This window comes from Oncorhynchus mykiss, chromosome 12 (genome assembly GCF_057628025.1).
Source record: "Oncorhynchus mykiss isolate SJ-2025 chromosome 12, ASM5762802v1, whole genome shotgun sequence".
NCBI classification, from domain to species: Eukaryota; Metazoa; Chordata; class Actinopteri; order Salmoniformes; family Salmonidae; genus Oncorhynchus; species Oncorhynchus mykiss.
Genome location: NC_143033.1, coordinates 71,244,590 through 71,264,084, shown reverse-complemented (window position 1 = coordinate 71,264,084; position 19,495 = coordinate 71,244,590). Strand labels below are relative to the sequence as shown.

At 45.7% G+C, this 19,495-nt stretch overlaps 1 protein-coding gene across 2 annotated transcripts in view; it reads right to left on the bottom strand.

Moving 5' to 3' along the window:
* Positions 1 to 1,511: 1,511 nt before the first annotated feature.
* The window catches only part of LOC110538105 (rap guanine nucleotide exchange factor-like 1), a 31,449-nt gene continuing 13,465 nt past the window's right edge, over positions 1,512 to 19,495 (bottom strand). The window contains exons 2-15 of one of the 2 annotated variants that reach the window (XM_021624698.3): positions 18,150 to 18,228; positions 15,138 to 15,288; positions 14,138 to 14,235; positions 13,508 to 13,623; positions 13,058 to 13,225; positions 12,557 to 12,654; positions 12,218 to 12,340; positions 11,879 to 12,057; positions 11,574 to 11,664; positions 11,209 to 11,259; positions 10,901 to 10,988; positions 6,551 to 6,615; positions 6,377 to 6,431; positions 1,512 to 3,710 (exon numbers count right to left, since the gene is read on the bottom strand). In XM_021624698.3, coding sequence (XP_021480373.1) covers positions 3,586 to 3,710; positions 6,377 to 6,431; positions 6,551 to 6,615; positions 10,901 to 10,988; positions 11,209 to 11,259; positions 11,574 to 11,664; positions 11,879 to 12,057; positions 12,218 to 12,340; positions 12,557 to 12,654; positions 13,058 to 13,225; positions 13,508 to 13,623; positions 14,138 to 14,235; positions 15,138 to 15,288; positions 18,150 to 18,228 — 1,487 coding nt within the window. In that variant the 3' untranslated portion in view covers positions 1,512 to 3,585. The remainder of the gene's footprint in view (positions 3,711 to 6,376; positions 6,432 to 6,550; positions 6,616 to 10,900; positions 10,989 to 11,208; positions 11,260 to 11,573; positions 11,665 to 11,878; positions 12,058 to 12,217; positions 12,341 to 12,556; positions 12,655 to 13,057; positions 13,226 to 13,507; positions 13,624 to 14,137; positions 14,236 to 15,137; positions 15,289 to 18,149; positions 18,229 to 19,495) is intronic. The other variant, XM_021624699.3, reaches the window with a different exon arrangement.

Here is a 19,495-nt window from a genome sequence, read left to right as displayed (position 1 = left end):
AGGGTGGCTACTTTGAAGAATTTCAATGTAACACTTTTTTTTGGTTACTACATGATTCCATGTGTTATTTCATAGTTTAGGTCTTCACTATTATTCTACAATGAAGAAAAGTCAAAATAAACAAAAACATTGGAATGTATAGGTGTGTCAAATGTTGACTGGTACTGTACATAACTTTAAACTTTAACCATTGTGTAAGAAATTTTCAAATTGATGTTCCAGGCATTTCTAAATAAATTCGTCGTACATTATCAAAAGCCTTTTCAAAGTCAGCTATGAATACCAGGCCTGGCTTATCCAGAGGTTGGAGGGTGTTCTGTTGTGTCCAGTGCTTATATTATCTCCAATATATCGTCCATGTAAAAAAACCTGTCTGATTATGATTAATTATATGTACTATGCATTTTTGACAGAATTTTTGCATCCTAACACTGAAGTGTAAAGGGCCTCTTTTTTTCAATGGATTGCATCTTTATTTTTACCACTTGGGTCCTGTTTCAGTAGTAATGAAATCAGACTACCTTGTTAAGTATCTGATAACCACTCCTATAAAAACGGTAGATTAAAACATACTAATAACGGTTCACTGAGTACATCAAAAAAGGTTTGGTATATCTCAACTGCTATGCCATCCATCCCCGGAGTTTTCCCCAGACTTCAAGGCTTTAATTGCATCAAGTTCCTCCTCTGTAATTTGGCCTTCACATGAGTCTTTCTGTAAAGATGTTAATTTTACATTATTAGAAAAACATCCATACAATATTAAAGCTGATCCCCCCCCCCCCCCGAAAAAAATAAGTACAAATAAAATAATCTTTGGTTAGTGGAGATGGAAGAGACTGAAAGGAAAACGTATGCTTAAAGTACTTTGCTTCCTCTTTCAAAATATGGTTTGGTGAATCATGACTGTTCATAATTTGTAACAAGTTTCAGTTAATTCTTTTTGGTAGCATTTACATGTTGAAGATGAAAAAAATATATATATATATATTTCCCCTATATTCTATCCGGTTCACTTTGTTTATAATATATTACACTTGATCTTTCTTGAATAAGTTTGTCCATATCTTTTAGGTTTTCCTCTAACATATTCTGTGCCTCTATGGTAGAGTTGCTATCCATCTGTACTGTTAGTCCTATTTCCTTTGTTAATATGAACTCTTTTGACCTAAATTGCTTTTGTTTTAAAGATTAGTATTGAATTGCATTTCCTCCTAAAGGCACATTTAAAAGAGTTCCATTCAATTAGGATGGCATTGTTAAAAGTTAATTTGTGGAATTTCTTTTCTCCTTCATGCGTTTCAGACAAATCGGTTGTATTGTGACAAGGTAGGGGTAGGATATAGAAGATGGTATTTTACCAAATAGGGATAAGTCCATATTAAGTCCAAGAACAGCTCAATCATTCTATGTGTGGCAGCTCTGTGAGCCAATACTGTATGTTAAGTAAACATTAAGAAAAGAGGCAGTAGCCAAGGTTAAAATGACAGAATAACCCAACAGCACACAGGTGTCATCAGAAGAGGCTTTATTTAGGTGCGTAGTATCCGAGACCAGAGTGAAGGGCCTCCTCCCCATGGTAAAAAAGAGCAGATCGACTCCCAAACCCTTAGCCCCTACCTCCTAAACAAGTGAGAGGTGCAAGCAATATAGTGATACTTCCATCTAGCCCATCACAGGGCAAAGGGGAGGTCTTACTACCTTACCACCTATCCAAATCTCCCAGACCTACACATTGCCTCGGGGTTAAGGGTTGATTTGATACAACTGCTTGGATATAACCTTGGGCTACGTCTAATGACACATCTGAGTTTCAGGAGAGATGACTGTAAACACTGACTTCTGTACAAAAACAAAACCCTACACGAGTCAAGATCCCCCCCCCCCCCCAGGCCTCCCAGTCACTTAAGAAAAACAAAACATAAAACAGAAGAAATATGCTGTATAATTCATCTCAACTACAGTAGCAGACTCCATTTCTGTCTCCATTTACACCCGTTCTCAGATTTACAAAACAAATTAAATAATCTCCTTGCATTTTACACAAAATAGAGTCTCCATATTATTTAGCTATTTACACATAGAATATTTACATTACAGCTTTATCGTACAGGCATTGCCAGGCAGCCCTCCGCGAAGGTCGCGACCCAGGGATCCTGAGAGAGTTGCAGGCAAACAAGTGGCGTCAACGTCACTGGGTCCAGTTGTTCAACTCCATATACTTTCTATGAGACAATTCATCAATCAGCATATTAGAAACTATGGTGCAGTACAAGTGGCCATGATGATGGTACCATGCCTATAGAATAAAACGGGCCTTGGTTCTTTTGTTGAGAGTTCTGCGACAATGGCTTTGTTAAATTGCGATAAAAATGATATTGAACTGAACTATACTGAACATTTTATACAATCACAAACAATTCTCATGCTGAAAATGTGCCCTGAGGTCAGGCAAAAGTGCTTTGTTGTTACAAATTTTGTTGGCCTCCCATCATCTGTACATAAAGAAGGGTTTGTCTTGTGATGGTGAACCTGCGGCCTCAGTCTGAACCCCCCAAAAGGGTGGAATTATCAAGAGCTGTCAATCAACAACTGACTCAACCAATGAGAGAGATCTTTGACGTGGGGAACCAATAAGACTGCAGCACATCATGGGGTTCAGAGACTTTTCATTCCACCATCACCCGAAATACCACGTCTTCTTGTGACACGGTGGAGGCTTTTGTTCAGAGGTATAAACTCTGGGTTTATTTTAGCCCAGAAGTACTAGTATGAACTAGCATAGGAGTATATTTTCTATTATCCAACTGTCGCTGACTCGTTGAGGGCTGCCGCTGAGCTGTCGGTGGTAAGTGCCCATATTGGCTGGAGGGGAGGGGTCAAGAGTTAGGATAGAGGTCACGGGGTTAGATTGTCTCACGTCTGAGTACTTCAAAGAGAAAAGGTGGGACAACAGCAGGAACACAGTCTGTCTGGGGGTCAAATGTCAAAGACTTCAGTTCATCAGGTCTAGTTAAACAAAGCCGGCCTTTCCCCATTTGGGCTAACCATCCTGGTTTGGTTAAGTTCAGAAAGGTCCTGTTGGGGAAGGGGGTTTGGTGGCAGTGCAAACTGGACAGGCTTCACTTGGACGTGAAAGCAGAAGCATGACTTGGTGTTGGGGAAACAAAAACAAATCAAACAAAAGTTTACTATTCATTCCTCCTCATTTTCTGTACAAAATGGCTGTCCAATCTGCTAGTCGAGTCAGTCCTGAAACCTTGTGCCCTCCTCACACAACATGCTCACAAAGTCAAACGCACAAGGCTTCAAAGAAAATAGTTCCAGTCATTTTTCTCAGCCGTTTCCAGCAGTCTGAGTATTATACACGAAATCAGCAGTGGCTCGTGACAAGCAGACCAGGAAGGAGGCTGGAGGAAGCCAGGAAAACACCCAGCATAGCAAGGTTACAAAAATGGCTAGCTGATTCAGCCAATCAGGGTTGAGACCATTGAGGGCAGAGTTGCAATGGAGAAAGGGGGTAAAGGTGGGTATGGGGGCAATCTCCCCCTTTCTCGTCCCTCTCCCACTCATTCGCACTTTCTCTCACATGTCTTTGGGCTCTAGCTTGCAGGACATTTCAAAGAGCAGGTTCTGATTGTCGATGACCTGCAGCTGGCGAACGTAGGCCTTGGTCTGGAGGTGAGAGGGGGAAGGCTCTGCATCCAGAGCTACGAAAGAGAAAGAGGTCAGTTCATTAGTTACCCCCAACAAAACAAGTTATGCAGTAATCATATTCACCCCCTAGATCAGGGTCCCCTGGGTGAAATTTGGCATGCAGGTGGTTTTTATTTACACCCCCAATTTCTTAGCACAAATATATAGGTTGGAGCTGATTTCCTGGTGTTTTTAGACACACACACACACACACACACACACACACACACACACACACACACACATAACAAGTCTAAAAACACTAGGAAATCAGCTCCAAGTTATTTTAAATTAAGCAACCCTTTCCCAAGTATTCCCACTCATAACAGAGGCACATGATTGTATTCAAATCAAGGTAAGATTTTAGTCAAACATTTGTGTTTGGGATTCTTCAGGTCAATTTGCAGTCTACATATTATTTGTAATTATATTCCATCCTCCCGACCACTTGCTCAATAAAACAAAATGAGGCCCAAGGCTGAATCTAGTTGATGATCCCTGCGCTAGATTGTAGTGTTTAACCCCCAGAGAAGCTGCTGTGGCGTGCAATGTCCTAATCTCACCAGCGGATGGCGGCAGACAACCCTACTATTTCCACTTGACCTAACAAGAGGATCGCAGCAGCATCTGCTCACAGCGAGCCCACACAACACAGCAGGCTAAGAAACTGGTTTGATTCAGTTCTAACCAACAGCAAAACACTTTTTGTCAGGCAGGCTAACAATGGCCACAAATTGTCCTTTCCCATTCTGGGCGCAGAAAATCCTCCTTGGATGCGCCATGATCCTCCTCTGTGCCACCATCACAACAGCAGCAGCAATCTATAGGATTAGATGGTCATTAACTCCAGAGCCCAAAGGGCCATTTTGAAGCCATTTCCTTTGGGGGGGTTCAATGGGTTTGTGTACGTGGTGTATGCCTGAATGTAGCCTATAGCTGTCGGAGAACACACGGTTAAACATCTCCCTGTGTGCTCTAAGCTCGCTAAGCAGAAGTAACCTATGCTTAATGGAATCAGATGACGGACAGAGGGGGAGAGAGAGAGAGAAAAAAGAAAGATGGGGAGAAAGAGAGGGATAGAAATGACGGGGTAATTCAAAAGAGCGACCCCTGGGTCACCCAACGAAGCACTCCATACTCCATCCGTAATCTGTACCGCTGTAACTAAACCCTCTAGGATTTACGCATCTAAGCCCAGATTCATTATAGCACTGTGTGCAATATAATACAGCCCTAAAAAAGGGTTTCAGCACTTCCTGTAACTGGTCCGACTATCCTGAATGAAGGCTATGGAATATTTCACAGTGATAATAAACCCCATTTTGAGAAGCCCAGAGTGAAAAGAAACACTATTTTGCTGCTTTCGGGTCAAAGCTATTCAACTTCAGGGTCCTACACACCACAGTTACGTCAAGTCTCGTTTGTGTTCTTTACATCACAAAGGAGTTTAAACCTTGGAAGCCAGGTGAATGAACGTGTCCTCCAATAGACAGAAGTTGTAACTAGATCTAAAGTTTAAAAAATACAACAACAACATTAACCCAGCCCTGGCTTAGGCTCTGGTCTCATGTTTCAAGTTTTAAATGTCACGTACACTAGTACAGTGAAATGCCTGTCTTGCAAGCTCCAAACCCAACAATGCTTTAATCAATATAAGCAGTAAAAAATAACATAAGGTACAGTACCGTAAATTATTTTAGTGGTGTTTAACATTGGGTGGTGTTTGTCATTAGCCAGCGCACTGTGTCAGTAGTGTTATCATGAGGAACATTCAGATTTTTTTTGGAAATATCTAGATTAGCATCTTTCTACATATAATATGCTTGTACAAATGAAGAATACTCAGCAAGTATAAACCTCTATATGTTGTCGTGTATGTAGATAGGCCAAGTTGTTCATGTGCTGTGAAACCTCTTATGCCCCATGTCAATAAACATACAGAAATAAGAGGGTGGAGATGGCCGATGTTCTACTGGGTTACTGAGTGTCTTTGCGTAGGGTCTTATATTATGCCAGCAATCTCTTGTGTGTGTCGATTGTGTAACAGCGTTAGCTGGATTTGTGCGACACATCAATGATCTTAGTGTGTCTAACAGTGCCGCGCTTTACTCAAACTAATGAGCGTAAGGCACAGATTGCTAAATGTTTCTGAGTAGTGCACTAGCACGATACAAATTAATTACACTGACTCTTGGGGATGCTGGCTCTAAAAATAGTGGACCAGTCTGTGAGTTATGTTAAGTAATGCTAGATAGACTATGCGATACCAACATTATCGAGTGTTTAGCATGTCATGCTACGTGATAATAATGACATTGAACATTTAACATGCTAGGTTGTGTGATAACCATATCACAGTGTTTTGAGCTGTACTCTGTGTGGTGATAATGTTATTGGGTGTTTATGCACACTAGGCTATGTAATGAATGATCATGTTAAAGTGTTTACCTCGACATAATGGCGTGGTTAGCACGCAAGGTGGTTTGTCAGACAGTAATATCATTATCGTGTCGAGAATGCCTGTGTGTGTGTGTGGTGGTAGTGAATGGCGGTTGTGTGATTGAACGGCCCCGAGGGCTGTGCTGTTCTAAACAGATGGCAGGGTGGAGCTCGGCACCTTCAAGACTATTCTTAACAGACAGGTGTGCCTGTGGAGGGAGGTGTGGCCATTAATGTTTACCCAGTTGAGAGCTCCTGTATCGTCTGATGCTCCTCACCATCTCCGCAACTTTATGCTGGAAGAGACAGGAGACGCGTGTAGTAAGACAGTAGTCAGGGAATCACGCTGATTGTGCCAAATAGAAAATGCATGCATTTCTTTGGCTATTCTGTCAGGGGCTGAACGTATACTCACCATCTTCTCAAAATTGACAAGCTCCCCATGAAACGACTTGCAACTCTCGTGGAGGAAGGTCAGATCTGAGAGATAAAAAAAAAAAAAAAAAAAGAGGAGAGAGAGAGAAAGGTAAACACAGTGAAGGCAGGGAACAATTAAGTAATGGCTTGTCGACACTCGCCCCAGCGGCTGCCCCCGTCTACCGGTGCTTTAGCCCACAGACGGAGGAGAGGTAGGACCGAGAGAGATGAGCCAAAGAGTTCATCTGTGATCCCTCAATAGGAACTGGAATTTGCGGGTGAAGGGGAGGGGGGCATGTTTAATCGAGTCAGGAGGAATGTTCTGAATGCTGCTAATGGCGCTAGACATGGGGAGGGAGGGTGTGTGGAGGAGGGGGCGAGGGAGGGAGGAGGTGAGGCGATACGCTAATGTGACTTTTTTCACCCCTGGACTAAAGATGCTATGAGCGGAGCTTTATGAGCTGCACACTGGACAGCAGGCACACCTTCTCTTCCCGAACACACACACCTTCTCTTCCAAACCGACACACATATTTAAACACACACACACAGAGCAGATGCACTTTGCTAACCAACTCTCTATCACACAGCAAGCGTATGCATATTCATCCCGCACTCCCCCACCACCCACACACACACAGAGAAGTCAGATGCACCTTACTCTTCAACACACACACACACGCCTGCTTGAACAGTTATTTAACCAGAGATTAACGGCTAGCATTCGGAACTAGCGAGCAGGGTACCAGGAAGCCCTAACTGGGCTGTTAGGTTACGCACGATAATACACTCCTGCTAGAACATAACATCCATAACATTTTGAAAATACTTCACCTTGTCACCCAGGTCAGAGTGAAATATCACGGAGACGGATGAGAGGTTGTACAAACATTTAAAAGGTGGTACACCTAGAATTCCGCAGAATGTCTCCCCTATGTGGAAGCTAGGTGAATTGCAACAGCAATAGGCTGCATTCAAAACCAATCTCCCCAAAGTCATTTACTTTGGTTTTGGTCCACCAGGTTCAAACAGCTGTAAAAACTGTTTTTTATTATTGAAAAGATTTTTCACAGCGATTTAGATAGTACAATGATTCCCTACAGTATTCAGCGCTTGTTTTCTCAAACTGAAATTGGGCGAACAGTGTAGAATATTATTAACCAGGACATGACAGAGCAATTTCTACATGGCCACTTGACCTGGTTTCCACTAGATAAAACACAGCCAAAATAACCTTTCCCGTTTTGACAACAGACGCAGCTCCTGCAGGAGAAATCAATAGATGAATATCACAGAAAATCCCAACACTGGTGGGTAAGTTACTGTGAAACACAAATCATTCCACTATTGCTGCAGACATTTTATGGACATTTTCTGATGCAGATTTTTTTATTTTTAATCCTATATGTTGCACAATTGAGAAACATTGAGCAATACAAATAGCAATGCTTATGCAGTACGCTAAGCTGCTATCCAGCAGTTATGTGTCCTATCCATAGAGAATGATGGAGTACTCTAGTGCCCAAAAGCCTGTTTTAGCATTGGCAGCGCCATTGGGGACTTTCACCTTTTTGTAGTCAACTGGGTGGGACTTGCTATGGTTTAGAGGGATAGTTCATGGATTGCTGTACCTTGCTTACAGGGAAAGGAAACCAATGTGTTATTTGGGTGAACTATCCCTTTAAGGGAGGAACCCATAATTCTCACCAGGTCATCAGGATGGATCAGCCAATTAATTATACTTGTGCGCAAACATTCCATAACTGCAGGTGGCAATAAAAAGCCAACCTTGGTTTTATACCTGTTAAAACAACACATTCCAGATGGGAGTATGGACCCTTTCAGTTTGTTTACCAACTCATGAAAACAGTACAAGAAAATTGACGACAACAAAATGGAGACGGCCTCAATGGCGCTGCCCGTGCGCTCACAGACGCCATAATGGGCCAGATACAAAGATGAGTCCTCTATCATTCTCTATGGTCATATTATGAAAAAGTGGAAGCATCTAGCTGTGAAAGCAGTCGACCTGGTAGCCCATAGGAGTTGGTTTTTACAGTATGTACATCGTGTTGAACATTTGTCCTGTTTAAGTTTATGGTCCTTTGTAGCTCAGTTGGTCGAGGGTTCGATTCCCGGGACCACCCAAACATAAAAAGTGTACGCACACATGACTCTAAGTCGCTTACTATTGACTGTAAGCCTTACTATTTTGCATTAACATTTTAGTCATTTGGCAGACGCGCTAAATGACTACGTACATTATATTAGAGCCTGGTATACACAGCTTTCAAATGGAAAACATTCCACACGTTTTTGGTGTCTAAGTGACATTGACAAGAGATTTCATACCCAAGGGGGAGGAGAAATGGACAAAGAGAGCGAGATAACGAGAGGGAGCGACAACGAGACAAGCACACACTAAGTGGAATATACCACACATTAAGGAAGTTGCACACACAGTGTTATGGTGTAGAATAATGTAAGTATATATTGTATGTAGTCTATAACCAATCTATTATCACAGTGATGAATAAGGCTGGCCTGTAGAATAACGGCAGCGGTATTTTGTTGATCCAATTTCTGAACAGATCCAATTCTTTGTTGATCTAAAAAAAAATATGAGAACTCCCTTGAAATGATTAGATTTGAAAGAGTGAGGAATGGAGAGAGAGAGAGAGAAAAGAGTTGACACACAAAGCGGGGCACGTGGCAATGGAGGAGGGAGGTCAGGGTGGAGGAGGAGGGAGGTCAGGGTGGAGGGGGAGGGAGGTCAGGGTGGAGGGGGAGGGAGGTCAGGGTGGAGGGGGAGGGAGGTCAGGGTGGATGGGGAGGGAGGTCAGGGTGGATGGGGAGGGAGGTCAGGGTGGAGGGGGAGGGAGGTCAGGGTGGAGGGGGAGGGAGGTCAGGGTGGAGGAGGAGGGAGGTCAGGGTGGAGGAGGAGGGAGGTCAGGGTGGAGGGGGAGGGAGGTCAGGGTGGATGGGGAGGGAGGTCAGGGTGGATGGGGAGGGAGGTCAGGGTGGATGGGGAGGGAGGTCAGGGTGGAGGGGGAGGGAGGTCAGGGTGGAGGGGGAGGGAGGTCAGGGTGGAGGAGGAGGGAGGTCAGGGTGGAGGAGGAGGGAGGTCAGGGTGGAGGGGGAGGGAGGTCAGGGTGGGGTAGAGCTCATTATGGAGCTGATCACCTGTGGAGGAGGTGTGTGTTCTCAAAGTAGAGAGATGAATGTCACATGGTTATGTTTATAGACAGGGTCCCATGTTGAGTTAAGAGGGTGTGAGAGCGGGAGAGAAAGGAAACGAAAGCGAGAGAAAACGTGCCTTTCTTCGATAATGAGGGACTTTTGTTAAGTCGGAGCGGTAGGTTATGAAGTGCCTCAATGCCGATGTGTGCCTCAAGTATGTGCTCATGAGTGTATGTGTGTGAATATGCTGGATGTCTTTGTATGTCTGTGTATGTAAGTGTACGACTGTGAATGTACCGCAGTCTTTATTCATTCCTCAAGAGGATGTAGAAGTACGTTTACATGTAGACTCCAGTATCGGCTGCATCTAACATGAAACAAGTATGATCGTCGCATACTTGTTTTGCCCAGCAGGGAGACAGCATGCTGAGCTTTGTGTTTGTGCAGGGTTGAGGTAGCCTGAGTACCATTCTCTTCGGCTAACATTCCACTGCCATTCCAAATGACAAGGAGTAGCAAGGAGTTGAACGTTAGCTAAAAGAGACTGGTACCCAGGCTAGGGTTGAGGGAGAGATTAACTATGGGTGTTAATTAGCAAGGCGGGGCTCAACGGCTGCCTTCTAATCACACTACACAGCATCGTGTGTGTGTTTGTGTGTCTCGGAGATATTATGAGCTCACATCTGGACAACATCTGGGGGGGTGCGCTGTGTTTGGGGGGGGGGGGGGGGGGTGTAGATGTTTGTGCCCCTGTTTTCAGCACCACACACCAACACAGTGTAGTGTTTCCTCAGCTGTGTTTTTGTATGCGTGTCCATGGCCAGAGAGAGGCCTTGAGTAGCGGCCCGACGTCACTTATTTAGTCTGTGGTTTGAGCCAATGGCAGCCTGTGTGGATGGGGGGCATATGCATTTGGGTAGTGGAGAGAGAACTACAGTGTTTGTGTGTATTTACTTGATGTGTGTATAGTGTGTGTCACAGGAAGTTGGTGGCACCTTAATTGGGGAGGACGGGCTCGTGGTACTGGCTGGAACGGAATTGGTGGAATGGTATCAAATCCATTAAACACGGTTTCCATGTGGTTGATGCCATTCCATTTTAAAATACATTATTATGAGCCATCCTCCCCTTAGCAGCCTCCACTGGTGTGTGTGTGTGTGTGTGTCACCTTTGAGCAGCAGTGGTGTGAAGGGGATGAGGGGGGGTCGGAGGCTGCCCATCAGGTCTCTGTAGGACTTGTGGTTCCTGGATGGATCCTGAAAAACAACAACACGCTCACTCACCCTTCACTAAATGTGCCTTATAAATGAACCCATAGCCACATACAGATTGAGGTAATTTACTTTTTGAGGTCAGAAGACCTCTTATGCATCTTGACTGACTGAAATGGAACTTAGCCCAACCCTGATACACAGTAAGCCCATATTATAAGGACTCCCTTAACTGTCCCCTTGGAGACCCCAAACAGCCACTCACCGCAATGCTCTCAAACTGCTGGAACTGCTTCCTGAACTTCCCAGGGAGGCCCTGCCACAAACCACAGACAAATAGTCCCCAGAGTTATAAACAAATCCCTACGCCAGTGTGTTTGCTGACGTGTATGTTGACTGTGTGTGCATGGAGTGGTGTGTATCACAGGAAGTTGGTGGCACCGTAACTGGAGAGAACGGGCTTGTGGTAATTGCAGGAGCAGAATCAGTGGAATGGTATCAAATACATCAAACACATGGTTGCCATGTGGTTGATGCCATTCCATTCACTCCGTTTCAGCCATTATTATGAGCCATCCTCCCCTCAGCAGCCTCCACTGGTGTGTGTGTGTGTGTGTGTGTGTGTTTTACCTCCCAGGTGAGGCGAAGGCGGCTGACTGCAGGGTTGTCCAGCCCCAGGACCACAGCTAGGAAGGACAGCAGGTCCTGCTGCTGCTTACACCTGGAGTACATACACACACACACACATTAGATATGACTAGACAATAACACACACTTCACCATAAACTAACACCATAAAACACACTGTTAGGAATGACCAAATAACACTACTTGGCACTAATCTAAACTATTGTCGTGGCCATACACACTATTAAAACATATATCATCAAATTGGCACATAATTCAATAGGACTGACAAGACACCCGGAACTCACAGAGCTGCGATCTTGATGAACTTGCGGAGGAGCTGCACCCTCTTGGGCAGCGACTGGCACTGCAGGATCTCGGTGGCGACCCAATGCTGCACCTCGCTGCATCGCTGCAGTACCAGCTCAAGGTTGAGGGGGCGCCAGCGAGCCTGCTCGCCGTGGAACACGTAGCACACAAACTCCACCTGGACATAACAATGTAGAAACGTACAATAAGTCTAGAGCATGGAAAATGTAGGTAGACCACACACACACGGCATAAAAAGTTCTCGTCGCTGCTAACTTTTTGTTGCAATTATTTAGCAGAGGTTCTGCCCAGTTCTCTCAGCTCCACCAATCACGGACCTCATGCACGCAGCTGAAGAGCTCCCAGTCAAACACCACCAGCTGAGTGGCTACCTCCTCAGCACTCATGTCATGTAGTTTACTGTCGCCGGGCGACCAGTGGATCTCCTCAGGTAAGGGAAGCTAAAGAGAAACAACAAAATTGAGGCGTCTTACCAGAGAAGCTTTGGACTAAAACATTGTTGTTTCATCTTCTTGGCATATTTTTTTATATTGGTAACTTTGAGAACTATAAATGAATCAAATGTAAACAATGTTTAGTGCTATCCAAAATGGCCACCAGCCAGGGCTTTTCATTCCTCTCCATTGTTAAGTGATAACTCGTGCTCTAGGACTCACCAGGCTCTCCAGCTCGGAGGGCTCGCAGGCAAACAGGTGAGTGTTGACTCCCAGGGTGGTGAAGACGGCCTCGTCGCTAGGCCGGAAAGCGGCCTTCTCTGAGAACAACAACAACACAGATGAGCTCACACATCAGCAGACACGCAACGGATTAGTAGAGATTCCAGCGAACACATAACAAAAAGCACACAGAGACATGCCAGAACATCAACAAACTGTTTTCATCTCCATAGAGTCAAATCACTTTTGGCAGCTTAGCTCCAAGCAGAGGTGGGTAGTCATTTGTGGATTTAAATCTAAACCTCCTTTGTGGACGTAAGCGTCGCTGTTCAAACAATCATGTCAAAGCTTGCGTTGTCTGATTGGGTCTTTTGGTTGTTGAAGTGTTTTTCCCCTGCACAACGCAAATCAAACAGTAGGCATGGCGAGAAGTAATCGTAGGTTTAATGTATACAGTATCTGTGTGTGTGGGCCAGTGTGTGTGTGTGTGTGTGGTCCTACCCCCAGCGGAGGTGACAGCCACCAGCAGCAGGTTGCCAGGTTGGGTTGGCTGGTCTTCGCTGTACTGCAGCTTCTCCCTGACCAGCGCCAGGATCTCCCCCACGCGGCACGACAGACGGCTGCGGATCGTCACGTACGAGTGGTCCGGCGTGTACACCCTGCAAAAGACTGTGCGTGCGCACACACACCCTTTTAAAAACTTCACCCACATGGCTCTAGCGTGTACAACATCTGTCCCATATCCTCATATCTGTTGGCCTGTATCTGGAGACCTTAAAGGAAAATACCACTCAATAAACAATATTTTTGTCTTAATTTTTTTGGTCCACTGTTGATACGGTCCCAATTTTTTTTTGCATGTGAGAAATTACATTTTCAAGATATAGAACTTTCAAAATACAGAAAGTGTCACAGTATGATGCGTTTTGCATCACATCCTGTCTCACTCACTCTCGTCTGATCCCCGGAAGGCCTCTCTGGGCTGCAGACAGGCGTCGATGCGGCGGAAGTGGCGGAAAAGAGGACGCACCTGCTTCTTCCGAATCTCCTTGTCCTCCTCGGAGCTGCTTAGGAAAACACAGTAGACGGTCTGTCAGTCTATGCATCCTTTCAAAGCCAGCTAGTTTGTATTTGGCTGTGGTGGCTTGTGTGCTACAGTGGGATGGATCCAAAAGGTCTGTATGTACCGTCGCCTGTAAGCAAGTAGATTGTAATTAATAGGGGCCAGAGTTCTTCCTTACAAGGTCAAGGTAAACTCCTAGCCCTATTTATAGGGGAAGGCACCACAATAGTTGCAGTGCAAGAAAAGCCAGTGTGAGCTAGGAGGCTATAGGAGAAACCAAGGCCATTCAAAACAACCTATTACACTAATTAACAGCGATTGTGCAATAAAGGCTTTGACTAAACCAAGAGGTGCGACACAGCAACATCCCGCTGCAATGTCTTTCACAGCCCCAGAATACCAGAAACGCTAGCAGACTAGTGCTAAAAGAAGAGGCTGCGGGCTCGGTGTGTGTGTGTGTGTGTGTGTATACGTGCGTGAATGCGTGTGTATCTGGCTGGGGTGGATGTGTGACTTACGGGCATTGGAGGATCTCGGTCCAGCGCTGAAGCTTCAGCACGTCTTCCACGAGCTCAGGGAACTGACTGAGTTGTTGGACTGCACACAGATATAGCTCCTGAGGCAGAGGAGAGAAATTACTTTCAGAGAGCGAGTGCACTTTGTGCCTCTGTCTGTGTGTCTACCAGCACTGTGTGGGCAGTTGCAGTTTGTCACAAGATGTGCTGCTAGACAGACTGCATCTACAGTATTCTGAGAGAAAGGAGCGAGAGAAAAAGAAAGCGAGACAGAACACTACAGAGCGATAGGTAGACGACAGAACGGAGCAGTGTTAGAGGCCATGAAGGAAACCGACAGATGTGTTTTTAATGTGAATATAGAAGGAAAGATCGAAGAGGCCAAAAGCCTCATTTCCCAAGGTGTGTTCAGCTGAGTCATTTCCGTCACCATGACAACCGGGGCGGCCCTTAACAGGCTGCTGCCAGAATCAACACTCCACACACAGCTCCCACCCAGAGAGAACGCCACAGCACACGGCCTTGATGCCAGGCTGCTTGGATGGAAGAGCAGGTGTGTGTGTGTGTGCTTGTAAAGTGTGTGTTTAACACTGACGAGTTGTTAGATCTCACACCATCGTCCTGCTGGATGTCTGTTTGTGTGTGCGTGCGTGCGTGGTGTATCTGTGTGTATGTGCGCACGTGTATGTGCGTGCGTGCGCGTGTGTGTATGTGCGCACACGTATGTACATGTGCGCGTGTGTGTGTATGTGCGCACACGTATGTACATGTGCGCGTGTGTGTATGTGCGCACACGTATGTACATGTGCGCGCGCGCGCGTGTATGTGCGCACACGTATGTACATGTGCGCGCGCGTGTGCGTGTGTGTGCGCACACGTATGTACATGTGCGTGCGTGTGTGCGCACACGTATGTACGTGTGTGTGTGTGTGCGCACACTTATGTACATGTGCGCGCGTGCGTGCGTGCGTGTGTGTTCCATGAATGTGTGCTGGACCAGTACCTTGGGGAAGCTGTTGGACCTCTCGCCCTCTTCCTGCAGCAGTTCTCTGTATGTGTCCAGGTAGCGGAAAGCAACACTCAGCACAGCCTGCTTCCTCTCTGCTCCGTCCCAGCTGGGCCAGCCCTCCCCTGCCTTCCCCTCCACACCGAATCTGAACCCAGAGTCAAGGGGGAAAAACGCCACAGAGACCGAGAGAATATCTACTGATCACTGTCATGAGGAGATTAATATTGAAGTTGGGGAAGATATGGAATCATTTGGAGAAAGCTATTTTCTAGTACTTGTTTACTATCCATACCAAAATGATGTATATGCCACACTAGCAAAGGATACACACACACTTTGTAATTCTATCATAGTTGCACAACGTCGGTTATGAGTACCTTCACGCACACACCACACTGACAGAAGGCACACATTAAATTACCACTCACACAAGCACATGCAGGCGCTCAAAAACACCCTGTAGAAACTCTAATAAACTCACTGAAACACACAGCTGTAGAACCATGGTCACCAGACACGCAGATGGAAAAACACAGTATTTCAGTGCGGTGTTCAGAGTCAAACAAGCAACTCGTAATTACAGTTTAGCCAGAGGAGAGCAGAGAGCTGTGTGGTGAAGGCTCAGACACACCCATCCATTGCACGCACACACACACACACACACACTCCTTTTCCCTCCAGCTCCCAGCCACAGCAGGAAGAGAGGGGAGCATCTTAGCAAATAGAGCAGTAAAGAGTTTGAAGAGCTCTACACGGTGCAGCACCAGAATTTGTGTGATATTGGGATATTTTTCATCCGGTGACTTGAGGTATACCATCATGCGTCTATGTTGGACTCGCCACCAAAGAGGAGTCATACGTGCGCACGCATGCAGACACGCATGGGGAAACCTGCCATCCTATCCTAAATATAAAGAAGGGACTACCCACCGGACTCCACGGCTACACTGAAGGGGACTATCCCTGACACCCTCCTCTATTTCAGACCCCAATCCAAGTCCACCACAGACCTGTGACCTACAAACTCACACACTGAACAGTATTTATCAATGCCTTGGATGACATTCCAGATCTAGTCATCCTATAGCTATGATCCCCTGTTCACCTGCTTCTCCCAGCTCCAGAAACCGCAACCTAACCCTAAGGCCAGCTGCTGGGTTTATATTGCACTGCAGTATCTCATTCTCTCGGTTTTGTTCTATTGGGTTGAGTTCCATTGCTGGTGTGAGAGTTTGGCCCCAGCTTCCACAGTGGCTTGGAGTCCCTCCAAAGCTCTTCAACATAGCCGGGGTTCTGGGCTTTGATCGCTCAGCCACTACAAGTGTAGTGTGTGTGTGTGTGTGTGTGTGTGTGTGTGAAGGGTCTGGGATTAGTTACTCAGGGAGAGAGACGTAAAGGGAGGAATTCTCAGTGTTCCTAATGGAATGGGAGGTAGCATTTGTTTTCATTTCCAGAAGGAAGCCAAACGTGTTTCCACAACAGAAGATCTGATTAGGGCCAGCGAGATTGAGGGAGAGGTGTGGATGGAGAGAGGGAGAAGAGAAAAAGAATAGGTGGGAAAGAAAGACAGCGGGAGGGAGGAGGAGAGGGGAAAGGGTTAAGAGGTACAATGGAGAACAGGCTGGATCATTGATCATGTGTAAGAACACCCCCCCCACCCACCCACTGGGGTGTCTCACTAGGGCCCAGACAAGCTGCATTAGGGGCAGCGAGGCATGCGGACGGTCTTTCCCAGAATGCCTTTGTGTTGCAGTCTCCGTCGAGAGTCCCGTTGTCGTCTGGAGGGCCGCTCAGGCCTCTAAAACACACACAGCCAGGGTCTTCAGTGAGGGAATGGAGGTCAGACACACTGAACGGGGGTTCTGGGAGAAAAGGGGGTGTAGTGTCCGTCCAGACTCTGACAAACGCACAAACGTAGACCACTATCCCTTACACACAGACATGCACCGACAGGCTCACAAATGCACACAGACACACATAATATCTAGTGGAATACATACTGTCTCATCACTAAAAAAAAGCAAGCTATCATAATGGAGGAAAATTATGATTCTAAAGCCAGAGGTAGGCAGGATAATATCATTGCTATAAATATGTTAACTCTAGATATGATATGAGGCTTCTGCCTATCTCTTGGTCAACTGCAGTGTAATAATATGAGAAAGGGAGTTAGCCACGAGGCAGACGTTAAGTAGCAGTGTGGCTCATTGCCAATGAATGCACTACTACTGCGACCCAAATCCCAGCTCTGCGTCAGGGAATGTTGCTCAACTTTACTGAACCCCCTGTGGTGGTGCCAAAACAGAAACACCGTTCCTTGGCTTGGTGCAGACGGGAGCCAGAGGCGTTGTTGTTACTAAGGAGTTTTGGGTTCTTAAACCTTTGGTCGAGCGCTCCTGCCAAGTTACGAGCAACAGCACTGGATAATCTTACTCAAATTGAGCACCGGCCTGACTGAGTAGCCTAATATAGCTTTGATAATGTAGAAAATATAAATATTCATAAAAATGTAATTTTATTATTATATTATATATATATTTTTTTTAAAATCGGCTAATAAGCAAGAGCTTTTACTTGAACACTGTGTGCATGTTCCATGAAAAACAGCCCTTGCTTTTAACACAGCGGACATCATATGCTAGGCTACTTAACATGTTGCACCAAAAAGACAGAGAACCTTTTCTAAAGCAAAAAAAAAAAAAAAAAAACATTGTCCATGTCCAAATTCGGTGTCAAGGCTAGTTCAGTGCCATTGTTTATATTAGCCTAGCGAAGTAGCGGCGTTGAACAAAACAACATTATCTTGGCGCTAACGAGCACTCGGACAGGAAACCAGAAGTGGGCCACCCTCGCCTTGCACAGCGGATGGGAGTGCTCGGACCGAGCCTTCCTGCATCCCAATTCTTCCTGGGGATGTCTGGGAAGGGTGTGTAGGTGTGTGTATGTTTACACATTGGGGCTCCCAGGTCAGGCTAGGCCAGGAAGGAAAGGGAAGGTAAAGGATACTGCTGGAGTAGGACCTGCTGGAACCTGTCTGAGGCCAGGAAGATGGGGTGTGTCAACATGAAGTCATCCAGGAGGGTTTCTGTGGAAACGAGAGAGAGAAAGAGGGAGGGAGACAGAGGGAGAAAGGATAGAGAATGGAGGAAAGGGAGAGGGAGAAGAAAATGGGCAGGAAAAGAGTGTAAGAAAAAGGGATTATGAAGAGGGGATATTGGGAGATAGGAGAGGAAGAGAGAGCGGGAGAGAGAGAGAGAAAAGCATGTTAATTATGCATGGCTGTGCTTCTACAGCCGGTGCAGCTGTATCTCCACTGTACTTGTTCAACCGGTCGTGCCCCAAAAGCTCAAATTTGATTATGGTGTCAGAGAGAGATAAAAAAAATGGGTGTCTGAAATCCCTTAACGTCACCTTTGTCTGCTGTTAAATCCCTGGCCCTGGCGCAGCGCAGGGGCTTCTGCTACTGGGCTAAGATAAATCCTGTCTCAGTGAAACCGCCACCTGGTCCTCTGTGCTCCAATTCAGTCTGCAGTCTATAGCTATACACACCAGAGGGGAGGCATATTTATAAACCCTGACTAGGAGTCTCGGACCGGCTGTACTGCGGTTAAATCGCTCCAATCCCACTAAATCAGATGAGATTTCAATGACTCGTGCGGTGTTGTTGTTATTATTATTATTATTATTATTATTATTATTATTATTATTTCAAAATGGCAACAAACGAGACGGATGAAATTGGAAAGTGTAGGCCTATTTCCTCTCTGGTTAGGGGGAAGTTGTTATTCTGGAAAAGCAGTAGACGGAGTGTGGAGGGATTGTTCCCGGTGACAGGATATACTTTCCCTAGTTTACTGCTGGTGTTATGGGGATAAGCAGGCTAGTGGATACTTAACCTCACAGGGTCAGACATATGAGTTAAAGAGTGTTGTATTTTACAGACAGATTTTAACACACTGACCATCAACAAGACACCACGCGCACACTAGGGGTGTGAAGATGTTGACAATATAGGCCTGCAGACGTGTGTTCGGGATATGTAACAACAACAACAAAAAAAACAAAGGTTTTGATGGAAATTACTAGAAGCTGCGGCACAAAAAGGGGTGCCCCACATTCCATTACCCAGAGTGCATCATTAAGAGAGCACTCACTAGCCGTGCTAATCAAACTGCCCCCATGCTCAATCCCAGACAGACCGTCACAAACGGAATCCATTGACCTCTGAGGGAGGGTGTGTGTGTGTGTGTGACAGAATTTGGCACACGTTGGAGCGGGGCTGGGACAGTGGAATGGCAATACCTGCTCTGAATTCATAAAGCGTAGAAAGCATGGAGGCGTTGCTGTTCAAT